At 50.1% G+C, this 11,011-nt stretch overlaps 2 protein-coding genes across 2 annotated transcripts in view; both read right to left on the bottom strand.

The window, feature by feature from the left end:
- LOC147233799 (tetraspanin-7-like) overlaps window positions 1-3,380 on the bottom strand; it is a 3,870-nt gene extending 490 nt beyond the window's left edge. The window contains exon 1 of the mRNA XM_086146366.1: window positions 1-3,380. This exon is cut by the window's left edge and continues 490 nt beyond it. Coding sequence (XP_086002492.1) covers window positions 1,364-2,452 — 1,089 coding nt within the window. The 5' untranslated portion in view covers window positions 2,453-3,380 and the 3' untranslated portion in view covers window positions 1-1,363.
- Window positions 3,381-3,810: 430 nt separating this feature from the next.
- On the bottom strand, window positions 3,811-11,000 carry LOC147233798 (uncharacterized). The gene is made up of 9 exons (XM_086146365.1): window positions 10,871-11,000; window positions 10,196-10,398; window positions 9,494-9,595; window positions 9,319-9,414; window positions 9,113-9,223; window positions 8,182-8,299; window positions 6,254-6,935; window positions 5,451-5,497; window positions 3,811-5,372 (listed from the first exon to the last, which is right to left on the bottom strand). Exons 1-9 carry the CDS (start codon window positions 10,902-10,904, stop codon window positions 3,892-3,894), a joined length of 2,874 nt encoding a protein of 957 aa, XP_086002491.1. The 5' UTR covers window positions 10,905-11,000; the 3' UTR covers window positions 3,811-3,891.
- Between the last annotated feature and the right edge of the window lie 11 nt (window positions 11,001-11,011).

The raw sequence follows: 11,011 nt of genomic DNA, 5'->3' as shown, positions 1-11,011 counted from the left end.
ACGGGTGATGTTAGCACGTAAGTTCGGGAGCGTTGTTGTCTGGCTCGCTTCTTCGGGCATCCAAGATATTTAGCCTCCGTAGGCGTGTAGCTAGCGAAAGCTAACAAAACAATGCACCGTTCACGTCCTCTGCCGGGTTTATTCAAGTCGTTTTTAAATTAAAAAACCTTGCCGCGAGCACTTTTGCCGTACAATATCTTAATTTGAGTTTAAAATAATGGATTATTTACAGATGGTGCTTTTTATAAAAAAGTGGCGCATCACCAGCTTGGCATACAAGTCATGCACTAGTAAAGAAATGAGCCAATTTATTAGCACCTACAAAACTGCTTCACTAGAACATTACATGTCAATGGTCTTCTTTCAGGACTTTGCATTTCCAAAAAGCGCTTCAAACTGGATCAAATCCTTGCACACATTTTTTGCGTGTGGTTCAAAAATAACCAATAAAAACAAATACATTGTTGTAATCTATTAAGCTAGCTAGCTAGCCTTCATTTTTCCAAGGCTAAGCTAAGTTTTATCAGCCTGCAGTTTGGAAACAAAGTCAGCGACTTCCTGCAACAACGAGTGACTCTTTAAATGAAGATGAGAAGCAGGGAAAATGGAATGATGACGTGCGCGGCTTCATGCTAAAGGGTCATGCAAATGCACGTAAACATCGTAGAGAAAATGGCCATTTTTTTTTTTTTTCCAGCGAATGAAACGTTTAAATCGTACAAACAATCAAGAGACGACAATTCATCATCAAGCAATTCGAAGCACCACCTGCAGCCGAGTGCAGCAAAACAGGACCGACGTTGTGCCGTGACTCCTGGAAGATCATTATTTTTTAAGGACAGCGTCGTGAACATTCCGGATCGGCGACATGATTCCTGACGCTACGCCAACGGAAGTCGGCCGTGTCTCCAAAGAGCGAGGCGCCTTGGGAACGGAAATCGGAGAAACGGCAGCCCGACTCTTTGGAGGAACGCTCAACCCAAAAGATATCGAGGCAAAACAGAGGATCGGGGAGAATAGAGTTGCAAAGTGAGCGGGGCGTATTTACAACCAGGGACGTCTTTGTCGACTCTCGCGTGACTGACGCGAATCGCTGATCCAACTACTACTGTAATTTTTGTATTCAAAAGTCGATCGGGGAAAAGTCGAAATGGGTTTCGGCCTTTTGGAATAGCAGCAGAATTGGATGTTCTGTGAAATATAGTCCTACGTTTGACCAGGCGGTCTTAAAGTCCAATCGGTACTTCCTGTATGAAGACCCACTTTGCAACACTATCCCACTCAAACATCGTCGGTTCCAGATCCTAATCGTCAACTCGGTCAATCCCCGGTCGGGGATCGCCTAATCGCCACCAACTGACCATTAGTGAGCCACCACACGTCGATGCTGTCTCGGTGCCAGCCTGTTGGCCAGCAGACACGCCAGCGCGATGCCTCCGATCTGGGTGAAGGCCAGACCCAGCACCGTGGCGGCGATGTGGAACACGTTGTCATTGACCAGGCTGAAAACTTTGCGGAAGCACCCGTGCGGGTGGATCCCGGCCGCGACGACTCCCTCGTTGTCGTCCGACGGCAGCGGCCGGTTGCGGCAACCCTTGCGCCTCACGCAGCAGCTGTCGGGCAGAGAGATGGAGGTGGCGTTCTCGGCGAGCGGGAACGTCATGTGCTGAACCGCCCAGTCCGAGTTGAGCCAATCGCGCCAGCCTTCGCCGCCGCAGCACTCCAGAGCTCTCTGCAGGCTGTCCAGGGCGTCGGCTCGGCCCTCGTCCTCGGTGTAGCCGGCGACGGCTCGCTGCAACCCGCTGCGGAATCCCCCGGCGATGTCCTCCCGATAGAAGAGACCGGAGAGTCCGGCCGCCAGACCTCCCACGAGCGCCGCCAGTTGAAAGAACCCGTAAGCTCGGAGCACGTAGGGGAGGTTAGCGGCCACCCCGAGGCAGCCCAGGAAGCCCCAGGCGGTGACGGCGGCGCCCGTGGACAGGAGGATGAGCGGGGCGTTCGGGTAGCGGTTGGCCGACAGCAGCATGTAGTCCGCCAGGGAAATCTGAGCCCAGACGCCCAGGGTGAAGAGGGCCAAGCCGGCCGCCCAGAAGAGGCAGCTGAAGGCCAGCAGGGCCAGGCGGAGGAGGTGCATGACTCCCGCCGGGCGGCAGCAAGGTGGGGCGGCGCCCACAGGTGCGGGGGCGGGGGGCGCCAGCGAGGCCTCCGAGCCGACGGACAGGGACAGGCGCAGATGCTGCTGGTGGAGCTGCTCCTCTTGGTCTTGGTAAGGGGACAGCAGGTAGCCCGGGATGGCCGACGGCCTGCGGGGAAGAGGAGGCGGCGTGAGGAGGTCGAGACCCCTTGGGGAGGAGAGCCTCCGGACGGCGAGCTGCTCGCGCTCCCAGTCGAACGCCCGTCTGTTCGGGCTCGGACGAACCGACAGCGAGTCGTAAGGCAATAAAGAGCTCATGATGGCGGCTTCGGCTTTATTTACTCCCCCTCTCTCTATTTCCCGACCCCTCTCTCTTCCCTCCTCTATCGGCGCCTTCGCTCCCGCGACACGCAAACCCCCTCCCGCCTTCTTTACGACCGCTTATTAATCCGTCACCCGCGCCAGCGCCGCCGCCCGGATAGTAAATCTGACCGATGGCCGTCGCGTCGGCGCCGTTATCTGCGTCCGCAGCCGCCGTGTTTCCGCCCTATTTATCTGTTTATTTCCCGCGTCCTTTCCACCTGCGTGGTCACCGCTGCGCGAAACTCCTCGGCCGACGTCCACATCCCGACATCTGCGCGCTCGCCGCCGCCCCTCCCTCCTGTCAGAAAGAGAGGTGAGCGGCGGAGCTGAGAATCCACCCGTGCGACACCCTCTCTCGGCCTGGAGGAGACATCTACTCCACGATGAGCGATTAAAAAATACAACGTACGTCAATGCTTGACAGATCCTTGCAAATACGGGACAAAGGTGGAGAGACAGCAACTGAAAACACGTGAAAAGGCCGTCTCCGGGACGACCGGAGCAACATCTGCTTGCGAACACGTTACTTTTTGTTTACATATCGCCGTTCTCTGTAAATGCAAGCAAAACCACCGCTGGATCTTCATGCGTCCCCCAGTGCTGTTTTTAATCCAAGAGATTCCTTCCCGTCACCCTTGAGAACAATTGTTGCGAATTAAAAGCCCCACAGCTCATTAAATGCATTCATGCCCCCTTTGGATGAGGGGGAGGGGAGGTCGGAAAGGGCAGGAACGACGAAACAGAAGCCGCCTCCTTACCTTCCTCTGGGCGCGACGGCCGGAGGCCTGCGAGAGGAAACGAGATGGAGTTCGTGATGTGTAAGATCGACGTTTGCGCCTCGGAATGAGGAAAATAACCGATGACATACGATGACGTTTTTTTTTTAATATGACTGCACCCAAAAAAATCATGATGAAAGAATTTTTTTTTTTAATTCAGATTTTATATGATGGAGAACTAGAGTGGTCATGTCTCCCGGCTGGTGATCTTAAGGCCAAATAACGTCAGCGGGATCTTAAAATCCGTACGATGGTATCGAAATCCGCATCGCCTGCTGTCACGCGTCTATTTACACGTTTAACGATTTGACATATTCGGAGTTGTTGTGTTCCACAGTGTGCGCGACCACCTGGGACGTTAAGACTTCATCGAAATGGAAATCACATGACATTATTCTAATGACGCGACAAGTGTTTTCTGTTATTGAATGTGAATTTTCAGGGGTTTTCGGGGGGGAAAAGCCAAAGGCACACGGACGGCGCTCGTATCGGCGGAGTTCGGACCGAAACGGAAATAAAGACAGAGAGAAAAGAGTTTAAAGAGTTTGAATTTCCCAACCGCCGGACGATTGGTTTCGAAGTCTCAGCCTTTAACGGCGGCCGTTTATCGATCGTTCAGTCGGTGGGTTTCCGGGCGTCGGCGTGCGTCTCCATGTGTTTCCTCAGCTTCACTTTGGACGTGAACGTCTTCCTGCACGGCTCGCAGCGCGGCCTGGGCGTCCTGAGGCCGGAGTGTCCGCGTTTGTGTCTCGCCAGCTCCGACGAGCCCTTGAACCTCAGCTCGCACACGTCGCAGGCGTACGGCTTCTCGCCCGTGTGGATCCGCTGGTGCAGCTGGGCTTCGTTGAGGGACAGGAAGGTCTTCTCGCAGTGGGCGCAGGGGAAGGGTCGCTCCCCGGTGTGGATGAGATTGTGCCGGGTGAGCGCGTACGGCTTGGTGAAGCCCTTCCCGCAGTAGGCGCAGGGGTACGGGCGCGCGCCGGAGTGCGAGGTGACGTGATCCTGCTGGGCTTTCTTGCTCTTGAAACGTTTGTCGCACTGCGGGCAGGAGTACGGCCGCTCGTCCAGGTGGGAGCGGTGATGTTTGGAGAGCTCCCCTTTGGAGAGGAAGCCTTTCCCGCACTGGGAGCAGAGGAACGGCTTCTCCCCGGTGTGCATCCTCTCGTGGCGGGCCAGCACCGACGCCAGCGTGAAGCGTCCGGGGCAGTGCGAGCACTGGAAAGGCCGCTCGCCCGTGTGGACGTGGAGGTGCTTGGTGAGCATGAAGCGCAGCGAGAACCTCTTGCCGCACTGCGCGCACTTGAAGGGTCGCTCCCCCGTGTGCGTGGACAGGTGCCTCTTCACGTCCGACCTCCGGGTGTACGTCTTCTCGCACTGGGGGCATTTGAACTGGCGCTTCACCTGGTGCGCCTGCCGGTGTTGGGAGCGCGCCAGCAGCGTGTCGAAGCCCTCGCCGCACTGCTGGCAGACGTAGCGCTTGCCGGCGACGTGGGACCTCCGGTGCTCCGACAGCTCCGACGGCGTCTGGAAGCTACGGCTGCAGATGGAGCAGATCTCCGGCAGCTGGCTCTCCTGCGCGTGGGACTTCTTGTGGTGCGCGGTCAACGCGCGCAGGTTGGCGAAGGAGCTCCCGCACGTCCGGCAGGAGAAGGAGACGGGCGCGTCGTGGTGCTTGCTCTGGTGCTTGGCCAGGTCCCACGAGTGCTGGAAGGTGCGGTCGCACTGCGAGCAGCGGAACGGACGCTCGCCGGTGTGGGTGAGCTGGTGCCGCCTGACGTCGGACGTGCGGGTGAACGTCTTGCCGCACGTCTCGCAGGTGAGCGCTTTGGTTTTGCCGCGAGACCGCGAGACGCCGGGAGAACCGTCGTCGCGGGGTTCCTCCGTCTCCTCGCCGTCCCGTCCGGGAAACAGCTTGATGGACGTGAAGATCTGGTCGCTGTCGGAGGGCGACGGCGTGAACTCGGCCCCCGACGGATCCCGGTACGTCTCGGTGCGGACGCTCTGCATGTGGAAGTGAGGGGGGCTGTTCCTGTCGGCGCTGTGGAAGGGACACGCCGAGCAGGTGAAGATGATGGACGTCGTCTCCTCCGAATCGCCTGCGAGGGTCAGATGCGCCGGTCAAACCGCACGTCCGCTTTCCTCGGATGAAACCGCGCTTCGCGTCGATATTTTACCTTTGACCGCGATGACAGAGGGGGCGGCGGATCCAGACGCTCTGCTCCTGCGGGAGGAGAAGATCACTCAGCTATTTTGACACATCCTAGCATGTTAACCTTTACGTCAAACCTTTTAGAATACAATGCCGTTTCTAGCTGAAAACCTTTGAACTCAATACAAACATTAATATAGTGTCTGATATCCGACTTACTGTGTAGATTAACAGAATAATAATAGGACATATTCTAAGCTCGACTGAGAATGGACTAGAAGCTGTTCCAATGACCGAAAGTCAGCAGGCAGAACTAGAGGTCGCAGAGATGAAGATGCTGAGGTTCTCTTTGGGAGGGACCAGGATGGAGAGGATCAGGAATGAGTCTATCAGAGGAACAGCACATGTTGGATGTTTTGGAGAGAAGGTCAGAGAAGCCAGGCTGAGATGGTTGGGTCATGGACAGAGGAGGGATAGAGAATATATTGGTAGACGGATGCTGGAATTGGAGCTGCCAGGCAAGAGGTCTCAAGAAGAACCAAAGAGAAGATTTATGGACGTAGCGAGAGAAGATATGAAGGTAGTTGGTGTGAGAGAGGAGGATCCAGAGAATAGGGTTAGATGGAGAAAGTTGACTCCCTGTGGCGACACCTGAAGGGGAAAGCCGAAAGAAGAAGAAGATTCTGAGCTCGACTGAGCGCTCACATGCGACATTTAAATCCATTACCATCCAGTTTATTCCATTTTTGCATTTCTTTTGCCTCAAAAGGCTCTATAATGACAGTTCTGTTCGAGGGCTTTGTTTCACCGCGGGTTTACTTTGCCCACCTTTTGAACTGATGCGTCTCCAGGCGGGTCGGCGGCGTCGTCCTCTGCAGACGAGCGGACCGGCGGACGTCCGCCGAGTCCGGCTGCTGCGCGTCCGAGAGCTCGACCCGGACGTCCGCGCTTCCCTCGTTCCCGGCCTTTGCTTCTCCGCAGGGGTTCTGATGGTTTTCTCCAGACTGAGAGCTTTCCATCGCATCCTTGACGGCGTCCACTCTTCGCCCTTCGCTTCGCTCGCACGTTTCCCGCTCTGGATTTCCGCCGGCGGCCTCGTCGTCTGGTCCCGTCTGCACTTCTTGAACCAGGTTCTCCTTCCTCAGCGCGAAGGTTTTCGTCAGGGTCTGCAGAGCTTTAGCCACCTCCACGGTTTCATCCGCCTTCAGACCGCCGGCCTCCTTGCCGCTCGCGGGATCGGCGCCCGTCGCCACAACCTCCTCCTCCACGTCCCCCTGCAGGAAATCGGCTTGGTCTTCGGCGCAATCGTTCAGCTCCTCGGAATCTCCGACCTCCACCTCGGTGTAGACCGTCACGACCCTGTACTCCTGGGCGCCGACCAGAGTCACGGGGCTCAGGACGTTGGCGTAGTTGTGGATCGACTCCAGGCCGACAGAGGCCGGGTTTTTTTGCGAGGGGGGGATGGACAGAGCGGACATGATCCAGCTACCGATGGTGGATGACGGGCTGTCTGTGAAAATATTCCATTCAATTCAACTTTCTTGTCATTGCACATGTAAGCATACAGAGAAACGAAATGGAGTTAGCATCTAATCAGAAGAGCAAAAAGCTGAAGTGCATATGTACAGAATGTGTGGTATTTACTGATAGATGCAGTATTTACAAAATAAATGCAATTTTTTTTTTTTTGAAAAATATATAGATAAATAGGAGTTTTACAAAATAAATGCAATTTTTTTTTGAAAAATATAAATAGATAAATAAGAGTTTTACAAAATAAATGCTACTTTTTTTTGAAAAATATAAATAGATAAATAAGAGTTTTACAAAATAAATGCTACTTTTTTTTGAAAAATATAAATAGATAAATAAGAGTTTTACAAAATAAATGCAATTTTTTTTTGAAAAATATAAATAGATAAATAAGAGTTTCACAAAATAAATGCGATTTTTTTGGGGGAAAAAAATAAATAGATAAATAAGAGTTTAGTGGAATCAAAGGTGGGAATTTCTTGTTTTTACAAAGTCCCTTTATTAGTTTCACCAACTGTTGTTTATTTTTCACGGGTCCTGTTTTCTTCTATTAAAAATACATATCTCAGAAATTAATAGGAAATACCTTCAATCCATATTTATGAGATTTTTTTCTATTTTTTGGGGGTTTATTCCATTTTTTTTATCTACAAAATTCTACTTTTACACGTGTATCTGCATCTTCACTGCTGTCTTTTAGACCAGCGAGAGTTCTGACTGCCAGGGCTCAACACTTTTATTGAAATAAGTTTATTTGTCAACATTGGCGTCAATATTTAATGTCATCTTGCATCTTAACGGATGCTGAGGGAGCGACCCTCTCTCTGCACATACCCAAAATATCTCAGCGGCTCCTTATCTGGTAGATTAGCTTCCTGTCTGTTGCAACGCTACGTAACACTTCCTCTTTGCTCACTTTATCTCTCCGAAGAATCCTTAACATTCGCCCTGAGATGCGCGGGTCACAAACCCTCCGGGGGCTTTTTCATATCTTACATTCTTGACCTTCCGTGTATCGACACGGGACAAACACGGCGAATCATGACAACGTTCCCCAAATTCGAGTCAGCTCACTGTGCTCTCCAGCTACCAAAATGCACCCGGACGACTTCCAGTACAGAAAACGAAAAGATCTTCAAAACTGGTTTCCCATCTCACGTGTGACCAGAAATAAAGAAAAAAAAAATCCATATGTATTAACTTGTGGTCAGAAGTGAACTCACATGGCATTTTCAGTCGCCCCGAGGCCTTGTAGTGCTTGAAGATGACGGCCAGCTCTTCAGGTGTGGACTGAAGACACTCCTCCTGAACGCAGGGGGACGAGCCCAGCCAGGCCGCCGTCTGCCGTCACACCGGTTAGTTTTCACTGTCAGTAACTTTTAAATGACATTATTTATTACATTACATATTTTCATACACACACACACACACATACACGAACATATACATATGAACATATATATGTGTGTGTACGTATGCAAATATATATATATAATAATAATAATAAAGATAAAACTATGTATATGTACATATAAACACACACACACACACACACACAAACAACACATACACATATAATTGTTCGTACTTTTGTACTTGTTTGTACTTTTTAGACCTTAAAACACTTGATAGCCTTAACTTGACACTTTATATTTCATTGTATTTCTTATTCTCCTTCCTTCCTATTATTATCTTTATTATTATCTATTATGTTTTGCTTGAAACTCTGGCACAACAATTTCGTTCGGGATGAATAAAGTTGTTCTTATCTTATCTTATCTTTATTAAAACTTTGAGCGTGGACAAATGATGCACCAGAAATGCAACACAAATAAATGACTTGTTTTTGATTATTAGCTAATGTTTGGCTAATTTCTTGCTAACCTCATGACCATTTCATGATAATTATAAAGGGATTGTCACTAATTTCGAAAATGTACTTTTCATAATTTACCACTGGGCATGTCACGATTGTGAAAACGTAAACAGGTAGTGCTGGATGTTAAACATGAGAAAAAAATATTACAGATATAATCTTTTGATATAGAAAGACAAGATCAAGATAAATGATCCCATCATAGGTTGAAAAACTGCCCCGCTCTCAGCTTAACTCGGTAAAATAGCTGAAAACATCCGGAATCACGGCGCGGATACCTGTTTAAGGTCCGGCACGGGCAGCAGCTTCTCCAGTTTTGAGAGCAGCTCCCAAAGCAACACGTGCAGAGCAGAATCAAACTGCGGGCCGTATTCAACTGGGAACACTTCCTGGTGGGGAAGCCAAAAAGATGACGTTCTGCTACGGTGAGATTATTTTCATTTTGGGAGAAGAAAGTAATTCTTTTTTTTTATGTTTGACTGACCTGGAAAAAATATGCCCTTTCGACCGGGTCTTTCAGCAGACTCCGGACCAGAGCGATGAAAATGGACTCTGTTTTCTTCACCTCTGCATCCCCGCACTACAAAACACCGGGCACATTATTATTATTATACAAAAGGAAACATGCTTGTTTTGCATCAAATAAACACTGTACTTACATCCGCGTTTGCCGAGGACATTGGGAGTCTCTCCAGAAGGTTCTGGATCATTTGAGCATCTACGGAACCTGGACTTGAACCTTTGCATTGCTCCAAAATAAACTGAAACATGGACAAATGGGAATATTGTGATACAGCAGCTGAAAAATCAGTTCCATCTTCGTCAAACGGGTCGAGCTGGCGCTTCAGTGTGGACCACATATTTCAGGAGTTTCTGTTTTGATAGTTAAAAATAAAGATTTTATAAGCCCTGAAATTGAGGAGGGATAACATGGAGTGGTCAATGCTGTGCGTGCATTACACCATTCTAATCAACGTTATCCAGTGATTGTTGGTTTCATTCAGATTTATTTTTTAATCATTGAAAATTATGGGCAGCACGGCGGTTCGTGATTCAGGAGGCCTTTCTGTGTGGAGTCCCCTTGTTGCATGGGGTTCCTCAGGGATCTCCGGGTCTAAACACATGCAGGAGGTCCATTGGAGAACCTCAATCGTTCAGTGGAGCAAATGAGAAGGTTGGATGTTTCTACATGATACATTAATGAAAGTGTGATTGACTGGCGACAGGTGAGGGCTGAACCCCGCCTCTGGTCCAGTCACAGTTGGGCCAGGCTCCAGCTTCTTCCAATCCCTGAATAAATAAATGAATGAACGAAGGAAAGAATCTGTGTGCCACGCTCGTTTCCTCCCAGCGACACCCACCCTTGCTCTCAGACCCAGAACGAGCTGGGCTCTCTGCCTGTGGTTCAACAGCCCGGGCACCGCCTCGGTCAGCGTCAGCACAAACTCCTGGAGCCTGTTGTAGTTCATCACATCCCTCTGCTTTGCCAGCTGCCACATGGCAGCGAAGCGCAGCTGCAGCGGCGGCACCAGGAGGCGGAGAGCGGACAGGGGCAGCTCCAGATCTGGGGAAAAGGAAAATGCAATGTGTACATTATTGTCAAGATCTTTCGAAAAGATTTACACAAGGATTAACAATGACCTGGATGAATGAGAACCTCCAGAAGCAATGAGCACACATCATCTTTAGGAGGCAGTCGAGAGTAATAAACACAAACAAACTTCAGGAACTATTTTGCACATTGCTCACATGACCTCCTTTGGAATGGTGATTGAAATGAACAGTCTATTTCCAACACAGTGTAAAATAACACAGAAGTGTTCGCAGAATTGACCGGATTTATATATATTTTTAATCAAAAACCCAGTAAACTATCTAAAGCTACCAGCTACTCACAGTGCACTCATAACTACTCGTTAGCCTGGCTGCTATTATTTTCATTTCCCCATGAAATAGACGGGGCCCGCTAACAGTTTAGCTAACATAAACACAAAATATTCCGGGCTACGTTAAATATCTATCATTCAAGTACGTACCGTTTATTTTATCTGTTAGCCCGGGAATTTCCATTTGTGCGACACGCCTGCTTTGACGGCGAAAAACAAATATTTCATGAATATTGTGGAATCGGTTGCTAACATGCGCTGATTGTACGCAAACGTCCGCTTCCACAACTA

The sequence above is a fragment of the Fistularia commersonii genome, chromosome 5, assembly GCF_037954325.1.
Source record: "Fistularia commersonii isolate RoL2024-O1a breed Wild chromosome 5, RoL_Fcom_v1.0, whole genome shotgun sequence".
NCBI lineage: Eukaryota > Metazoa > Chordata > Actinopteri > Syngnathiformes > Fistulariidae > Fistularia > Fistularia commersonii.
Note: the sequence above shows the minus strand (reverse complement) of the source record. Positions and strands in the feature narration are given on the sequence as shown.

Excerpts from the sequence above, each read along its gene's own strand:
- LOC147233798 (XM_086146365.1), bottom strand. The coding sequence starts at position 10,904 with ATGGAAATTCCCGGGCTAACAGATAAAATAAACG. Across the intron at positions 9,415-9,493 it reads TGTCCTCGGCAAACGCGGAT|TGCGGGGATGCAGAGGTGAA; the intron begins GTAAGTACAGTG and ends GGTGTTTTGTAG. Across the intron at positions 8,300-9,112 it reads CCGTGCCGGACCTTAAACAG|ACGGCGGCCTGGCTGGGCTC; the intron begins GTATCCGCGCCG and ends GTGTGACGGCAG.